Source organism: Scomber scombrus, chromosome 22 (genome assembly GCF_963691925.1).
Source record: "Scomber scombrus chromosome 22, fScoSco1.1, whole genome shotgun sequence".
Classification (NCBI taxonomy): Eukaryota; Metazoa; Chordata; class Actinopteri; order Scombriformes; family Scombridae; genus Scomber; species Scomber scombrus.
The window spans coordinates 16442542-16458407 of record NC_084991.1 but is presented as its reverse complement, the minus strand read 5'-3'; the positions used below and the strand labels follow the sequence as shown (position 1 = coordinate 16458407).

The 15866-nt window shown below is 38.8% G+C and overlaps 2 protein-coding genes across 4 annotated transcripts; both read right to left on the bottom strand.

Moving 5' to 3' along the window:
• Positions 1 to 929: 929 nt before the first annotated feature.
• On the bottom strand, positions 930 to 6255 carry ikbip (IKBKB interacting protein). Of its 2 annotated transcripts, XM_062443986.1 has the most exons (4): positions 5924 to 6255; positions 5711 to 5828; positions 2020 to 2241; positions 930 to 1582 (listed from the first exon to the last, which is right to left on the bottom strand). In XM_062443986.1, the coding sequence occupies exons 1-4, from the start codon at positions 6112 to 6114 to the stop codon at positions 1016 to 1018; spliced, it is 1098 nt and encodes a 365-aa protein (XP_062299970.1). In that variant the 5' UTR covers positions 6115 to 6255; the 3' UTR covers positions 930 to 1015. The 2 variants fall into 2 exon arrangements, with proteins under 2 accessions (XP_062299970.1, XP_062299969.1); XM_062443985.1 differs by lacking the exons at positions 930 to 1582; positions 2020 to 2241 and adding an exon at positions 2381 to 4231.
• Positions 6256 to 7006: 751 nt separating this feature from the next.
• arfgap3 (ADP-ribosylation factor GTPase activating protein 3) lies at positions 7007 to 15392 on the bottom strand. Of its 2 annotated transcripts, none has more exons than XM_062443982.1 (16): positions 15208 to 15392; positions 14474 to 14592; positions 13111 to 13183; positions 12882 to 13013; positions 12584 to 12664; positions 12378 to 12465; positions 12204 to 12263; positions 12054 to 12100; positions 11755 to 11909; positions 11358 to 11489; positions 11138 to 11260; positions 10872 to 11009; positions 10334 to 10460; positions 10107 to 10194; positions 9860 to 9987; positions 7007 to 9755 (listed from the first exon to the last, which is right to left on the bottom strand). In XM_062443982.1, exons 1-16 carry the CDS (start codon positions 15274 to 15276, stop codon positions 9738 to 9740), a joined length of 1578 nt encoding a protein of 525 aa, XP_062299966.1. In that variant the 5' UTR covers positions 15277 to 15392; the 3' UTR covers positions 7007 to 9737. The 2 variants fall into 2 exon arrangements, with proteins under 2 accessions (XP_062299966.1, XP_062299967.1); XM_062443983.1 differs by having other exon boundaries at positions 9860 to 9984.
• Between the last annotated feature and the right edge of the window lie 474 nt (positions 15393 to 15866).

Below are 15866 nucleotides of genomic sequence, written 5' to 3'. Positions count from 1 at the left end.
GGGATACAACATATGAACTGGTTAGAACATTTTTAAATCTGCATTAAATGAGCCCGAACTTTGATATTTGAGGAAGAGAGGACTTGAGGTGTAGAGTTCGAAGTCCTGGATGACTGAGATTCTTAACAAACATGTCACAATCTAGTTTTTAAATACAATTTTTTTTTTGAGAGTAAGGACTTTTGGTTCAACTTTACCTACTTGCAAGGTGCATGGAGAACACAAATAGTCTCAAACAAATACTGGATTGAGTGGTCAAAACTCCATTCATTCTTGTAGAAATAAGGAGCAAATTTGTTAAGATTGTTACCAAAACCATAATGAAAAAGTAATGAGTTTCTCTATAAAAATTGTTCTTTATACTACATGTGTTGCTGGAGTTCTGAAAACTTAAGCCAGTGTTTATTGCCAATACTAAATACTTGACCATATTTGATTGTCTGTGAGGATTTTCAATCATCCATGCTTTCCTTGGATGGTTAAATTGAGAACAACTGGACTTCTTGGTAGTAGATATTTAAAAGATATTTAGCCTCTTATCCAAGGCACATCCAGATTAATGCCAGAATAATTCATTCTCACCCCATTTTCAGATACTTTGAATCACAGTTTCAACACACAGAAACACCCAAGAAAATGAAATATATGTGTAAAAGGATCTGTTCATGAACTAGTCAAGTGTCAATGAGGTAACTATGATTGAATGGGAGGCAACAATAGAAACAATCTTTGCCTCACCCTGCTTTGTCGCATTCAGTATTCAAAAACATGTTAAACCTGTCAGAAATGTTGGCAGACTAGCTGTCAGAAATGTTGACAGACTGTTCACATTCACACTTTTTAAGGTCTCCAGCTTTGTGCTTCAATGTTGTTCAGACAGTCAAGAGTTTGTTAAAGTTTCATATTTAATTTTGTACAAAAAGCTTTATTTCAGTAAACCTTCAAACAGTAGTATGACAGCTGAGCAAAATCCAAATAATAAAACAATCAGTCTTCACTCATCTGAAGTTGATGTTCATGCTGGTCTGTGCATCTCTCCAATATCAGATAAATCAGCTATTTCACTAACCTGTTTAGTTGTAACACTTAAATCTCCCTCTACTGCTGTGAGGTTATTCAGTGTCTGTCTAAGCTCAGCAATGTCTTGCTCTCTTTTGGTAAGATCCTCTGCTAGTCTTCCTATCCGAAAGATCAGGTCTGATAACTGAGGTTCAAACGCCCCAAAGTCTCGCTTAATAGCAGCCACCTTTGGTTTCAGGTCGCCGGCAAAGGTCAATGTTCTAATCATGCGAGCTCTGCCGCTCTCTAGCTCTCTCAGTCGTTCAGAGATCTGATGGTCAGCAGCGATGAGTTCAGGGATGCGGTGGCGGAGCTGCTCTATGGTCTTATAGTTGCTTTCAGATGAAGTGCGGAGATTAGAGACCCGGTCGATGCTGTCGGTCAGCACTTCGGCGATGCGTTTGACCATGCTGTGCTCAACCTGATTCGTCTTGTCTTCGAGCTCGCCCAGCTGAGTCAGCAGAGACTCCAGCTCAGACCGCAGGCCGTCCATCCTGCGCACGTCTGTCCTCACCGACGCCACCTAGATGGGTCGACACAGGAGAACAGAGGCTGAGAAACCAGGCTGAAACAGCACCAGGGAAAATGTTTCTATTGTAAAAAAATAACCACAAAAACGTTTTTATCTTAGGAAAATGAGTTCCTTATTTGTGCTGATTGAATTCAGATGTTTGTTGGGATCTCTTCTACACCCACTGAAGATTATAATAAATACATTTCCCAAACAGACAAAAAACAAGAATCTAGTCCAGATAAGCAAAGAAGTTCAAGTTGCCTTGTGCAGCTTCACAGTCATAAAAATATTTTATGATTTTTCTCAACTACAAACTACAAATATTTTGTGCATATTGTTTCATTTGATATGGAATATGGAATGTGTGGAGCATTTCCCCCCCCCGACTGTCTCGTTCCTCACAAGAAAGAAAAAGTTTCATATCAGCAGCAAAGAACCTCACATACCTTATTGGCGAAGTCCTTTGTGATGGCAGAGGTGCGATCTTCAATCTGTGCCACCGCTTCTGACAGAGCGGTCAGGCTGGTCTGGAGCTGAGCTCTTTTCTCAGCTAAACCAGAGGCCCACTCCTTCAACTGGCTGACGTCCTGCTCCAGACCCTTCAGCTGAGGCTGCAGAGCTCCCCCCTGAGCCCCCAGGTCCTCCAGCATCAGCTGCACGCTCTCACACTACAAGAGCACACACAGTACGTTGAGTGATAAGTGCAACAACTATAGCATCTGTGGGTTTATGCACACGGTTTAACTAAAGGGGCATTCCACTAAAAGACATGATCTCAGGGTGCACTCCTCTATGAACAACATACAAATGGATGGAAAGTTAAATATGAGAATCAAATGTGTACACATACGAGCTTCACACTGAAAAATGATTTTATTAAATAAGCTCAGTGAAAAAACATTATACAATCATAATACTTTCAAATAGATGAAATCAAAATGCATGAAGTCCGATGAAATAAAAACATACAAAATAGTTCAGTTACTTTGGTTCAGATCATAAAAAACAAAACATGACGTCCTTAAAGTTCTGCTCTGTCCAAACTAACCAAGAGGAGTAAACACTGACAGGTAACTCACTGATTGGACAATTCGGTGCCCGTCATCCTGTTTTATCGGCATCATCAAACAGTGACAAACAAACAGAAATGTGAGAAAAAAAGAGGCGTCTTGTACCACAATATTATGATGGTTATAGTTTCTAAGTGGCTGATCCACTTCATGTTTTAACTGCTAAAATAAACTGAGTGGGGCACACATTCAACACACACACCTGTTTTCCTTTTCACGTTCTGAGTATTTTCACACACAAACTGAACCAAATGGACAAATGAATACCAGAATTCATCTGATCCAAACCAAAAAGGCTGGGTGTGAAAGCTCCTTCTAGATAACTAACTATATTTATTCATTAATACTATCCCTGTATCAACATAATTATGGTAACACTTAGATTGATGTAAGATTGGCATAAATGCTGTATCAGTGCAAACGGCTAACTTAAGAGTGATGCTGCATGTTTTGTAGAATTGCTACAAAAGCTAAATGTTTCACTCCACATTAAACAATTCAACCATATGGTTGACTGTACTACAGAGTATGTATCTTTGAGGTTGTGTTGAAATTGAACATTTAAGCAACAAGTCACATCTGTCTGACATTAAAGTGAGGTACACATTTTTATAAAACAATAATACTGGACTTAAATCGCCATCTAGAGAAAATACTAAGACAGTGCAGCTCTAGCTAGATGAAAACAATGACATCATTGAGTGACATCATCAGGATTAGGTTGAGCTAGGTCATCCTGATCATCAGTTTCCCACTCCTCATCCTCTTTCCATTCTTCATCCTCCACATTATCAGCTTCCCTTTCAACCCTACTTTCCTTCAACACCATGGTGAGTTCACGGACCGCCTCTTTAACCACGGACAACTCATTCTTCATCTTGAGGATGCTGTTTTGAGCCTGTAGGGTGTCCAGCTCCTGTCTGATATCCAGGATTTCATTGAGGGCTTTCAGCATGCTGTCCTCAGTCCCAAACACCTGTAACGTCACCTCCTCTAGCCGTTTCTCCGCCCCGCTCAGGTCACCGCCCAGCCTCAGGATGGAGCGCACCGCCTCCTCTACCTGCGGCAGGTGCTCCTCACACTCCTGAGCCCGGGGAATGTGTTCCTGGAGTTGAGAGCTGAGTTCGGCCTCCCTGTGGGTCAGGCTGCTGATCTGCTCCTCCAGCTTGTGGATCTGCTTGGTGTTCCAGTCCAGCTGGTCCTGAGCTCGCTTGGTGTCATCTTCCTCCGTCCGCTCCATAGCGCGGGCGTTCCTCTTCGTGCTGTGCTCAAGCTCCTCCAACTTCTCTGCCAGCAGACGGGCCTTCCGCTCGGCCTCATTCACATGCTCCGTGGCTGCGCTGTGAGCCTCCCGTGACTCGGCTTTGAGGGCCGCCAGGTCGGAGGTGACAGCGGCGAGGTGCACCTGCCATGTCTCCGTCACGTTGAGGAAGTGAGCGTTGACCGCCTGCAGGTTGCGGGAGGCGGAGTTCTCATCAGCTTGCATCGCCATCACAACAGCGTGGAGGGTGGAGATGTCCTGTTGGAGTCTTGTTGCCAAGGTGACGGTGGAGAGCGCCTCGTGGAGGTCATCCTGAGAGGCGGCAAGCTGCAGCCGCAACACAAAGCAGGAGGGCTGTTTCTGTGGGAGCTCTACCGTCCTCAGTATTTATAATAATACAGACACTGCAATACTACTGTCCACCATAATACTACAGTACATACAGTAGGAAACAAAGCCTGTGCAAATACTACTGCACTGTGTACAATGTAAGTAAACTGTAAAAAAAAAAAGAAAATGTGATTGGACTAGTAAGCATGCACTTGGTAGTTTTGTGTAGCATGTTCAAGATGTAAGAAATATGATTTTTGCACAGCTGAAAAGAGATTCTCTTAAATTTTCAATGAACACACAAGCAAATGGCAACATGGAAAGGGTTTTGATATAATTTAAAGGTAATGATCCCTTAAAATAAAGAAATGCTAGCTTATGTGTTTATGGAGCTGAATAGAAACACAATGAAAAGAAACATCAGATAAAAAGTTAAAATGTTGTGTAGCAAAAATGAAGTATGTTGTTTTCATCTTTCTTCTCCTGTAAAGCATCCCTTGACCCCTCAGATTTCTCTTGCGACCCCCTGATGGGTCCCAAACCCCAGGTTGGGAAACAATGATTTAAGGAGCCTCTGCACTTATTCCCTTCTCACTAAACCAAATTAAAACTTTATACCCAAATCACATTTACTTATAATTCTACTTTTAAACCTAATAATAAATAAACTTAAAGGGTTATTTCACCCAAATTAAAACAAGTCTAATTTATTTCTAGTGGCATCTAGCCGTGGAGATACTTTTTTATTGTTGTTTTTGTTAGTTTTTTTATTCAGGTTTTAGCTATATCTGTCTCTTAGACCTCTACTACTTTCATCTGTGGTGCATGGAAAACTTGTACCTTAAAAAAAGCATCATTACATTTCCAGAAGCGTGTCCTTGTTACTCTGGATAACCCACAGGATGTGCTGTTAACAGTTTTTGTAAGGGACTCTTTCTTTGGTAGAAAATAGCCCCATTGATAACTGTTCATTGTGGGGACTGTGAACAGTTTCCTCCACTGTATTAATGTGGAAGTGAAGAAATCTCAGGCACCTTGGCAAATTTAACTGCATGGTTAGATAAGGTGACTGAGAAATAGGACCAGGAAGTGTATCAATATCATATCAAGAGCATGATATAAGACTAGATTTCTGGATATTGTAATATGCTATAAGTAAGTGTTTTCCCTGGTTTTAAAGACTGCATTATAGTAAAGTGACATACTTTTTGAACTTATCGGCTGTTCTGCTCATTATACCCTCATTGCTGATCATTATCAAAAATCTCATTGTGTAAATATTTTGGGAAAGCACCAATACTCACAACATTATCAATATATCAATAGCAAGATATTTAGTCAAAAATATTGTGATATTTGAGTTTGTCCACATCACAATGCCCTATTAAGAAGTATGTTTTCTTGTGATTTGGGTGAATTGGCCCTTTAAACCTCCATTCCTCAATTTATCTCTGTGAGGCTGAAAATCAAACGTACCTTTTTAGAAACTTTGAGCACTTCTTCCTCCATGTTGAATAGACTCGAAGTCTTTCCCTGCAGAAAACTGTACTTTTCCTCAATTTCGGAAAACCTCTCATTCTGTTGCAGCACCACCCTGAAACCAAGACACATACTTTAAGTAAAGGACACAGCAGATAATCTCCTTCTAGCATAAATATCTGATTGTTTTGGTTTTTTTTTCCTACTTACCAACTCAATGCTCCGCATGCTGCCAGCGACAGTAAGCACATTATGCTTTTAAGGTCCAAACTCGAAGATTTTGTATTTGCTGCTGCGTTGCTTCCAGCTTCCGTCTTCTTTTCATCTTTATTCGCAGACGACGTTTCGGACACTTCATCACTTTGCTTCGTCTTCTTCCTCTGTTTCACTTCACTCGGCATTTTTGCACACTGACAAACTGTTTGTAACTATAAAAGGAATTCAAAAAACCTACCAGAAACAAAACAAAAAAACTTTTTATTTGTTACTTTGCGGGCTAAAAGTAGACATTTGTCTCCCTGATAAGTTCATAATGTAAAATATTAAAGTCACATAATAATTAACAGCTGGGTTTAGCGTTGTCTTTAATCCTTTCCCTTTCTCCTTGGAAAAAATGCTGCATTCAAGTGCTCCTCGTCAGCTCGTAAATACAAAAGCACAGTAAGTTTTGGTTTAGTTGGACCTTGTAGCAAATATGATTATTTTGCGGTCGCTTTGCCTATAACCTGAAGTGATACACTGATTTTAGTAAAACATTTTTTATAGCTTTCAATTATGTTTACCAAATTGTTTAAACTTTTAATAGCGCTCCGAATGTGGTTGTCATATTTCCGACAGCACAGGACTCTCCCTGAACGCGTCAGCCAGCCACGTAGGCGCTGCCAGCATTTTTGCCCAGAGTCCCAAACTCTTGTTGAATTAAATGATGTCTGCAAGTGGAACTGAGATAATTAACTGATTAATCAATTAGGTGACTAATAGAAACATTACTGGGAAACAATAATGATTATTATTTACTCATTTATTAAAGAAAATATGTCAAACATTTTCTGGTTCCATCTCTTCCAATGTGTTTGCTGCCTTTTCTATTTTAGACTAGACATTTGAAGATGTTTAATTGGACTCTGGGAGATTGTGATAGGCATTTGAACTATTTTCTAATCTTTTATAAACTAAACAATCAAAAACAATAGCTACTTCCAGCCCTATCTACAAGAACAACTTATCCCGAATGCCCTGGTCTTACACATTGCTTAAAACTCTGATATTGTAGACAAATAATTAACAGAGAGAGGAGTTTCGGCACAAGCCATTTATTTGGCATGTTTTCCAAAATCTTACTTACATTTTGAGTGTCAAAAATTGTCAAAATTTGATTATCAGTAGCTTTTTTTCTTTTTAACTTTCTATAAATGGTACTCCAAAGCTCTATACAATAAACGTTTTATGTAGCAGTTTACAGCCTACTTTACAGCTTTATGTTTGGGTCCAAGCAGTCATTTTGCTATTTTCTACTCAGGATCTGTTAGCGCATCCTAATAACTACAAGGGCCATGCAAAATTACACAGGCTGCCATTTGTTTTATGTAACATTTAACAATATTTAAAACACATCGACAGCAGAAGACACAAACAATCTTACAAAGATTAACAAACTTAAATTATAAGGCATTGTCAACTTAAAGGGCAAAGATTCAATCGCAATACAGTACATTCAAGCAGAAGCTGCCACGTGCAATGTCTAACAAAATTATGTGCAAAAAGGTAATTACATGACTCCACAATATTGAAATATTAAGGCGAGTGACTCAGAGATCTTTGGACTAAGGCATATAGTGAAGGAGTAAACAAATATTTGGTCATTAAATGGTTTACAATGTCCACTTTGCCTAGTTTTAGTGTTTCATATTTAACAAATTAAACACCTGAGAGGCAAAATAGTACAGAAATTGCTCAGTAATGTAATTTACCTGTATAAGATCTTGGCATTAATAAACACTAATTCCTTCACTGTGCATGATTGGATATCTAAGTAGCAATGTACCTAAATGCTGAAGCACAAGCCGTAGTTATTTCATACGAAAGCCATGGGCAGATATGAAGCTGTTCCTATTGCTTTTAAATGTCAAAATCATAGTACAGCACCACCTGCAGTACAATATGTGTCCCATAAACGCCTCTGTTATGTGTGTATTTGAGGGAATTAAAATATATGACCTGGACGTTGGCAGTATATCACATCAACAACATGTTTTTACTTCAGCTAGGCTTTAAAGAGATTTACATTCATATTTAAAGTGGACACAAGTTACTGCACAGTGGGACCTGAAAGCTACGAAGAGGCTACGCCACATCAGGAAACCCGAGCCTTCAAGAATCTGTTTGTGCCATTAAATAATAAAAATAATACTAATATACCGAGCAGGACAACCCAGGAATTCACCGCAGATAACAAAAACACAAATTCCAGCAAAAAAATCTGCTACATATTTCAAACCCAAACACCATCAAACGCACCCCTTCATAAATTCGATAAATCTGAGGCAATTATATTGCCCGTAAACTTTAACGTGTCTAATTCCAGGCAACAGGATTGAGAAGAGAAAAAAATTAACGCAATGTGGAATTGACCTACTGGACATCAAGCAGGGTCTTTCTAGTGCTATGAGTGCTCATAAAGGTTGATTGCTTAAGGGTTTGTCGTCTTTTTACTTTTTAAGGAACGGACAGATATTTAGGGAGACGTTTGCTTATTCGCTTTCTTGCAGAGACTTATGAACTGATACATATGAAGCTACAGCCAAAAGCTGATTAGCTTAGCTTAGCATACAGACTGGAAACAGGGGGGAAACAGCCTGCCTTGCTCTGTCCACAGGTATCGACATCTGCCAACAAGCACCTATAAAGCTCACTAATTAGCAAGTTGTATCTTAATTGTTTAATCCATAAAAACAACACATGGTTGGCATGGTGCAGTCACTTCACAAGGTTTTGTTGCCCCCCTAAGGTTACCACTCACTATTCCTTGCTAAGAAATCGTCAGGCAAAAGTGGAAGGGTCATTATTACACTTCTGCTTTTGTATGGATTAAATAAACAAGATATAACATCTTAATAAGTGAGCTGCAGAGGAGCCGGTGGGCAGATTTGATGCCTTTGAACACAGGTAGACTAGCAGTTCTCACATTTCTAGTCTTAACACAAAATAATTAGTATCAATCTTCTCATCTAACTCCTAGCAAATAAGCACATTTCCCAAAATATGAACTATTGCTTTCATTCCAGTATTTCTTAGCTGCTTATGCTCCATATCATCTTGTCTTTTTTTTAACTACAGATTTATGGTCCAAAATAAACCCAAAAACATAAGTACATGCAGCATAATAAAGCTCATATGCTAATGAGGCCAATATGTGTGTATCTGATAAAGTATCTGATCCCCTAAAGCCTCATTAACAGTTTTTGGTCCTGTCTGTGGAGGAGAAAAAATGTAAGTGCACTTTGGGGACAGAAAGGACACTTTTAAACAGGTGGGAATGTGCAAGATAAAAGAAAAATGAAAAAAAAGAGCACAAGCTAACACTACCGAGTGCATGTGATGAGAGATAGTGTGTTCATCATTTAAGTAGTTAGAGCAGAGTTATCGTCGCTGATTACGTTTTGACCTCATCAACTAACAGAGTCAAAAAGCAAATCCCTCTTTCACAACAGCAGAACCCTTCTCAGATGGCTACATACAGCATTTCTAAATATTTAACCCCCCCCACCCCAAGACCTCAAAGCAAACTAGGTAATATAATGCAAGGTAAAGATTCTTCATGACTGTACTATACACAGAAATCTCCCTTCAAGATGCCTGCAGTGAAACATAATTCCACTGAAAATATTGTGCTTCGGTCATCTTGATTCACACAACTGCTTTATATACATAATCTAATACAAAAAATAGATATAGATGTTATACTGGGTTATTTTGGGGTAAATTATGATGCTGACGCTGTATCCAAGAGGAGACACGTCGTCGCTCAGGAACCGTAGTGATCCTGGGAAAAAAACAAAAAGGAAATGTAAGAATGTGAGAACTTGTTTGTCAAGAAAAAGAAACGTTTATGATCTTTGTTCAGAAGGTGTTGGGTTTCCCACCGACCTGAATTGTGCTAACTACGCCGCTGGCCATGACGGAGAGCTTTCCTGCGACTGAGCGCACCCCAAGTTTGAGCTGCGACATGTCAGGAGCATTGGGCAGCACGTTGGTCAAACTATACGAACTCCCTGCTATCAAAAAACACAGAAAAAAACATAGCCAAGACGATGGACAAAGATTATTAAATCGGGTCTTTTGGTAATTATAGCTGCATTTATTCATTGAGGGTTTTTTTGTTTAATTCCCTTACCAGCCTGTTTCTTTGGATCATCAAACAGGTCTGCTGAACTTATGGAGGAGCTCCCAGAAAATCTCTCCAGTCTTGTTTTGGCCTCGTACTAAAAAAAACAACAAAAAAACATTATGAACATATCCATCAAGTTAAGTAAAGTCACAGAAACTCTCCAACAATAGATTCACATCCACATTACAAACTAGCTGGAGAAAGTAACAAAGTTGCATGCTGTGATTGAGTACCTCAGAGTTGTCTCGTTTCCCAAAGTACATGTCAGAGGAGATGGCTTTGACGTCGTTCCCAAACTTTTTGCGAGCCTCTCCTGTGTTTGACACTGGTACTGGTTCTGGTTTCCTCCTGGATGTGGGCCTGATGACAGATAATCATCATACATTAAACAAACCATGATCACATATAAAATGTCATCAAGTTTACACACTGAAAACAATGTGAGACACTTGAGGGAGTCTAAACATTTCATTACGTTCCTTTCTTCAGCCATAATTTTAAAAAACAAACATTTACTTCTGTATGTGATATTATTATAACACTTAGACACATTAGACAAAACTCTTCTCATGTTTGAATTGTTTCCAATCAACTTGCAATATTTTTAAGTTGCAATTTGATTGGATTATTTTTTTTAAAACAACATTAAAAGAAGATTAAATCATCAAGTGATCACACTTTGATTCCATGCAATAAAGCAGCAAGTTGTGGGAAGGTCGTAATGCTTTACAGTCAGTAGAGGGATACAAGTCATAACACAGTGTCTCCTACCTGTCATCGAGTGATGTTATTGTGGAGCTCAAGAAGAAATCAGGCTCTGGTTTCTTGCTCTCCTTCAGCCAGCCTCCTCCATCGCTTTTATCACCCCACCCGGAGGTTTCAGCTTGATCGTCCAACCGGTGCGAGAGCCTAAAGAAAGAAAGGAGTTGAGAATAAATGTCGGGTGAAAATGAATCATCACAAACCACAACACCATTCTTGTTATGCAAGTGTTGTAATGCACTAGTGCTGAATAAGAATAATCAGCAGCATCTGACCTGGAGCTAAAGGACCCCTTATCATCCTCATCCTCAATGAAACGACGTCCTTTAGTCTTGGGCGCCAGTGGATTCTCCTGCTGGATGATGTGCATGTCCGATGTCACTGAGTGAGACACTCCACTACAATATGAATAATGAGAGAAAGACAAAGGAATAAATAAACTGTACATATCATAGAAATAACTTCTATAATTAGCAACAGGCTAGTTAGTCTTACCTCCTGTTACCCAGACCCATGCCCAGTCTCTCAGCTTGCTCCCTTTTGTTCCCCTCAAATCCCTTCAACTTCTGCTCCTCTCTTTTCCTGTCCTGCTCCAGGTCTTTATAGGCCAGTCGCAGGGATGGAGAGCTGAGAGGAAAAGAGAAGCAGGGGAGTTTGAATATGACAAAACAGACACAGAGTGCAGCAGCTAAAAGGAATACATAATCCAAGGGTGGTAGCTGGGCCGTATAATGATGACGTTTAAAGCCCCTTTCTGCTGAGCTAAAGAGTTTTGGGATACATGACTGAAACTTGACCTCAGACCTTACTGGGGAGGGCGCAGAATGACTTATAACAAATATCAATAAACAATAAAGAAAGATATGACTTAAAATACAGTCAATGCTCTCACATAGACTCCTCAGGTTGAGTAGTTTTCTTGATGGCACCAGTAGTGCTGTCTTCTTTCTCTCTGAGCTTGTCGGCAGCTTGAGCCTTCTTCTCCAGGTCTGAGAAACTCTGACTGCTAACCTTCTGAGCGCCCAGACCACCTTTCTTAGTCCCCAGCTACAAACAGACACATTTTACAAAATGCACTCTTAATGCATAGCCCATGTATGTGCAAACTTTCACTCTACAGTACATTCTGCCAAATTACAAATACACAGCAATAAAAACTACTTTATACTGTCAAAATATTGTTTTCCATACAGTTTTCTTGGTGGCAGTTGGCTTCTTCTTGAGAAAAGAGGAAGTTTCTGGAAAGAGTTAAAGAGAGTAGAGTTATAACACCAACAGTTTAGTTATAATTCAGAGCATCTAACATAATTAATATATTATTGTTTTTAATCCACAACAAACCTAGATTTGCTTTTGGAGAAACACTCAGCATTTCCACACTGGGACCCTCCTCCAGATTACCTGAAAAGATTGAATTGAGTGTATTTCTGATTAGATATATTAACTTTGATGTGATAAATACAACTGAAGTGAGTCTTTCTGCATGTTGCATTATTCAGCAGTAACACTCAATACCGTTTTTGTCTTCCTCTTTTTCTAGGGTTGAAGACTTCTCTGATGTGGTGGAGCTGAAAGTCATTTTGGCCATGTTTTCAGGAAGAGTCTGGGTGTTACACAAACACATAAGGTAAAATAATTAATCACCAGTCACTGTAGAACATTTCTAAAAGGCATAGTTATGGATTATTTCTTATTGAGGCAAAGCAAGTTCAGTCCCGTACCTCTGAATGCAGACTGAAGAAATCCACCTGCTTGTCCTGTGGTGATGTTGGTGAGAGAGGAGCCTGACTGTCAAGCCATAACTGTGGAGAGGAAAAACAGTAAAACTTACACAGCTGTCTCTGCACTTACAGGTAAATATATTTTTAGCAAAACATGATAAGCAAAGACAAACTACACAGGAAGCCAAAATTAAATGTTTATCTCATGGGTTAGGTGGTTTCAGCTCTATCTGTCTTTCACTATGTGGAGCAACCTGCAGGAGAAAAGTGTTTTAAGACATTAAACCAACATGTCTACCTCAGTGCCGTGACGTCTTGTGGCTTGAGTGGCTAAAGTCTTCATTTTATCTCTGTACAGCTGTGCGGCTCGGCTGTTGTACTTGGCATTCGCAGCACTGGTTGTGCAGCCATACTGATTGAAAAATGAAATCTGCCAAACAGACACCATAAAACAGGATTGAGTTAAATGAAGTTTGTGCAAATAAATGTTAGTGTTACAATCTGTTAATATCCCATCAGATACTCACCGCATTGGCATTGCCTCCCACTTGCATACATCTCAACTGGAACCATGACCAATTAAAATCCAGCTCAGTGGATCTGTTTAACACACAACGTTAGGATTATCTAGTTTGTCAGGGACGAACTGCAACTCAGGTTACAAAAGACATCACTCCATAACATCCGACTCTTGTCTGGATTATTCTACTCATAATAAGAAACTTGTGCAATCAGCAAACACATTTTTCTTATGAGGAAAAACAGACATTTTATATTTTGGAAGTGCAGAGAAATTACTCCTTGATTTTGTGTATTTTGTTTACTTGATTATTACACTTTTGGCTCCAGTAAGGAGGTGTAGCTTATCAGCAGGAGGCTTAAAATGCTACAGCCGGTCTTATAACAGAGACAAAGCACATTTCTCCGGTGCTGACATCTCTCTGCCAGTGGAAATTAGAATTCAATACTAATTTTACTTACTACTATCAAGCTCTACACACCTAAGACACTGAAAACATTTCTAAATTGTTGTGACCATAGACTTTGAATCTCTCAGGTCAGCTCACCAGTGTATAGTGGATGTTAAGATGAGAGAAAACGGAGCTGTTTCTGTCTTTGCAATAATTAAACTCTCTAATTCAATTTGATGCTCGAGTATGTACTTTATGGTTCATTGACAAATAAGGGTTGGCAAGATGAGCAATTCAAAAATATCTTCAAAAACTGTCTTAAAAGCAGCATCAGGTTTATGTTATATCATTTGAATAGACATTTGCACCATTTCCCCCCCCAAATGTAATACTGAATGCTCCTGCAAATGTCAAATGGTGTAACCACAAAAGAATGATAAATATTAAATGTTGTATCCACCTACAGTGTATTTAAGTGCACTTATAAAATAATTACTTCATTAAAATAAAAACTGACACGGTTCCTGATTTACATGTTTCCCCTGATTAAATTTAATATTTAGAACAATTATATTCCTGAACCTTTATTTAATATAAAAAAGTTATAATGTAAGATCATGCCAAACTAGTTGATATGGTGTTTCATTGAGAATTTAGTGTTTTTAAGCAAGTTCAATTATAATATATTCTCTCAAAATGGATTAAAAACTGACATTTTATGCCAGGTCTACAAAAAAGGAATGTGTGCAGGGAATTTGAACGTTTATTTTTTCAATTTGAACCCCTTTAAATTTCACTAAACCACATGAACACAAAACAAATGTAATTTACACATATATTATTCTTCTTGGTTGATGCTAAATGATTATAGTGTAGTGTAGTGTAGCAAGATTGTAGTTGTTGCCCGTGTCAAATTTCCCCTCAGTGGAAATAAAGTACATCTTATCTTATATACACAAACAATTACTGTCTTACTTACCTGATAAAGGACAGGTGCACCCCCAGAGACCTGTGTGTCCCAGAGCAATCTATACATAGGAACACACCATAGGTGATGCTGGCCCAGCTAGGGTTCTTAGCTGAGCAGTCAAAGCAAACCTAAAGGGGAAAAAAAGAGATCACAAAACCCATATAATGAAGTTTGATCTGGCAATACAAACAGAAAGGGCTAAATCATAAGTCCAAAATCAATAAAAGAGACGTGGAAGTTGGTTAAGAGGAGGATGCGCGTCCCATTATGATAACAGCTGTGAAACCATGAGGGTCTAAAGTGCATGTTTCCAGTGAAATGCGAGCTGCTGGCTAAACTCAAACAGCTGTTGTTGAATATTTTGGCTTGTAAGATTAACTGATAAAATGATGTTGAGCAGCTCCAGAAGTTTACACAAAACATTTGTACTTCTTCCTTTAAAAAAAAGCCTAAAACAAACAAAGCTAACATTAACATCAGCTGTCAAAATGAAGCTTGTTAGCTTGCCAGGCTGTCAGTTTTTAGTCTTTTTTGTTTGTCTTTTAAAAAGCTATAAAGGGAAAACTTATCAGCCTCTAGAGAGATTTTTTTCAACTTTACACGTTTCACATAATTTCATTAATCAAGCTCGTAAAGTTAAAGCTAGCCTTGACGTTTCTCAAAGTGCGACGTGTCATATGTTTACTTCAACGCACTTCCTCGTTAAAGAGTAGCTGTTTTTCCTCGTATTTTTAAACTCTCACCTTGTTAGTAGGAACGGAGCGTAGTCGCTTAAAAATGGCAGAAATATCTTGCTTATTGGGCTCTGACATTATTCTTCCTGTTGCTGATACCTGTTAGACAAAGATAGATGCATGAAAAGCGGCGCTGTGTTTGGTTTTTCCTCTGCCCACGACCTGAAATACGACACGTCAGTAGGCTAGCATCATGGCCGGGCTCTGATTGGCTAAAACCGACCCGTGGTTGTGTTATTGTAGCGAGGCATTCTGGGTAATGTAGTTGACCGTGACATCTGTAGCTCCAGCTTAGTTCACATGTATTTTTGTGAAGAACAGGGTTGGGAAAGTTATATATGAAATGTAATAAGTTACAGATGACTAGTTATCCTACCTAAAATGTAATAAGTAATATAAATATTTCAATTACTTGATCAAAGTAATGTAATTTATTACATTGGATTACTTTTTAAATTTTCTAACAAATGTTTTCAGCTGTTAGGGTAAGTGTACCCATTAAACTCACCAAAATCTATGTCCAGATGTTTTTTCATGGCTGCTGAAATTATTTATATGGGAGATAATTTCTTATAAAGCAAGATTTAGCTCTCATTTGAAAATGTATTCATTAGTTCATGTAGATTTTGGAATATGAAATAAAGATAATTTATGAAAAATTCAAAAGT

Bases quoted from the DNA above. Each gene is read 5' to 3' on its own strand.
- ikbip (XM_062443985.1), bottom strand. From the start codon at position 6,114: ATGCCGAGTGAAGTGAAACAGAGGAAGAAGACGAAGCAAAGTGATGAA. The intron at 5,829-5,923 runs GTAAGTAGGAAA...TCTTGGTTTCAG, and splicing joins GCATGCGGAGCATTGAGTTG to GGTGGTGCTGCAACAGAATG. The intron at 4,232-5,710 runs GTACGTTTGATT...TTGCGGCTGCAG, and splicing joins TGCTCAAAGTTTCTAAAAAG to CTTGCCGCCTCTCAGGATGA.
- arfgap3 (XM_062443982.1), bottom strand. From the start codon at position 15,276: ATGTCAGAGCCCAATAAGCAAGATATTTCTGCCATTTTTAAGCGACTA. The intron at 12,264-12,377 runs GTATTGAGTGTT...CAATCTTTTCAG, and splicing joins AAAAGAGGAAGACAAAAACG to GTAATCTGGAGGAGGGTCCC. The intron at 11,010-11,137 runs GTCAGATGCTGC...TTCTTTCTTTAG, and splicing joins AAGGGGTCCTTTAGCTCCAG to GCTCTCGCACCGGTTGGACG.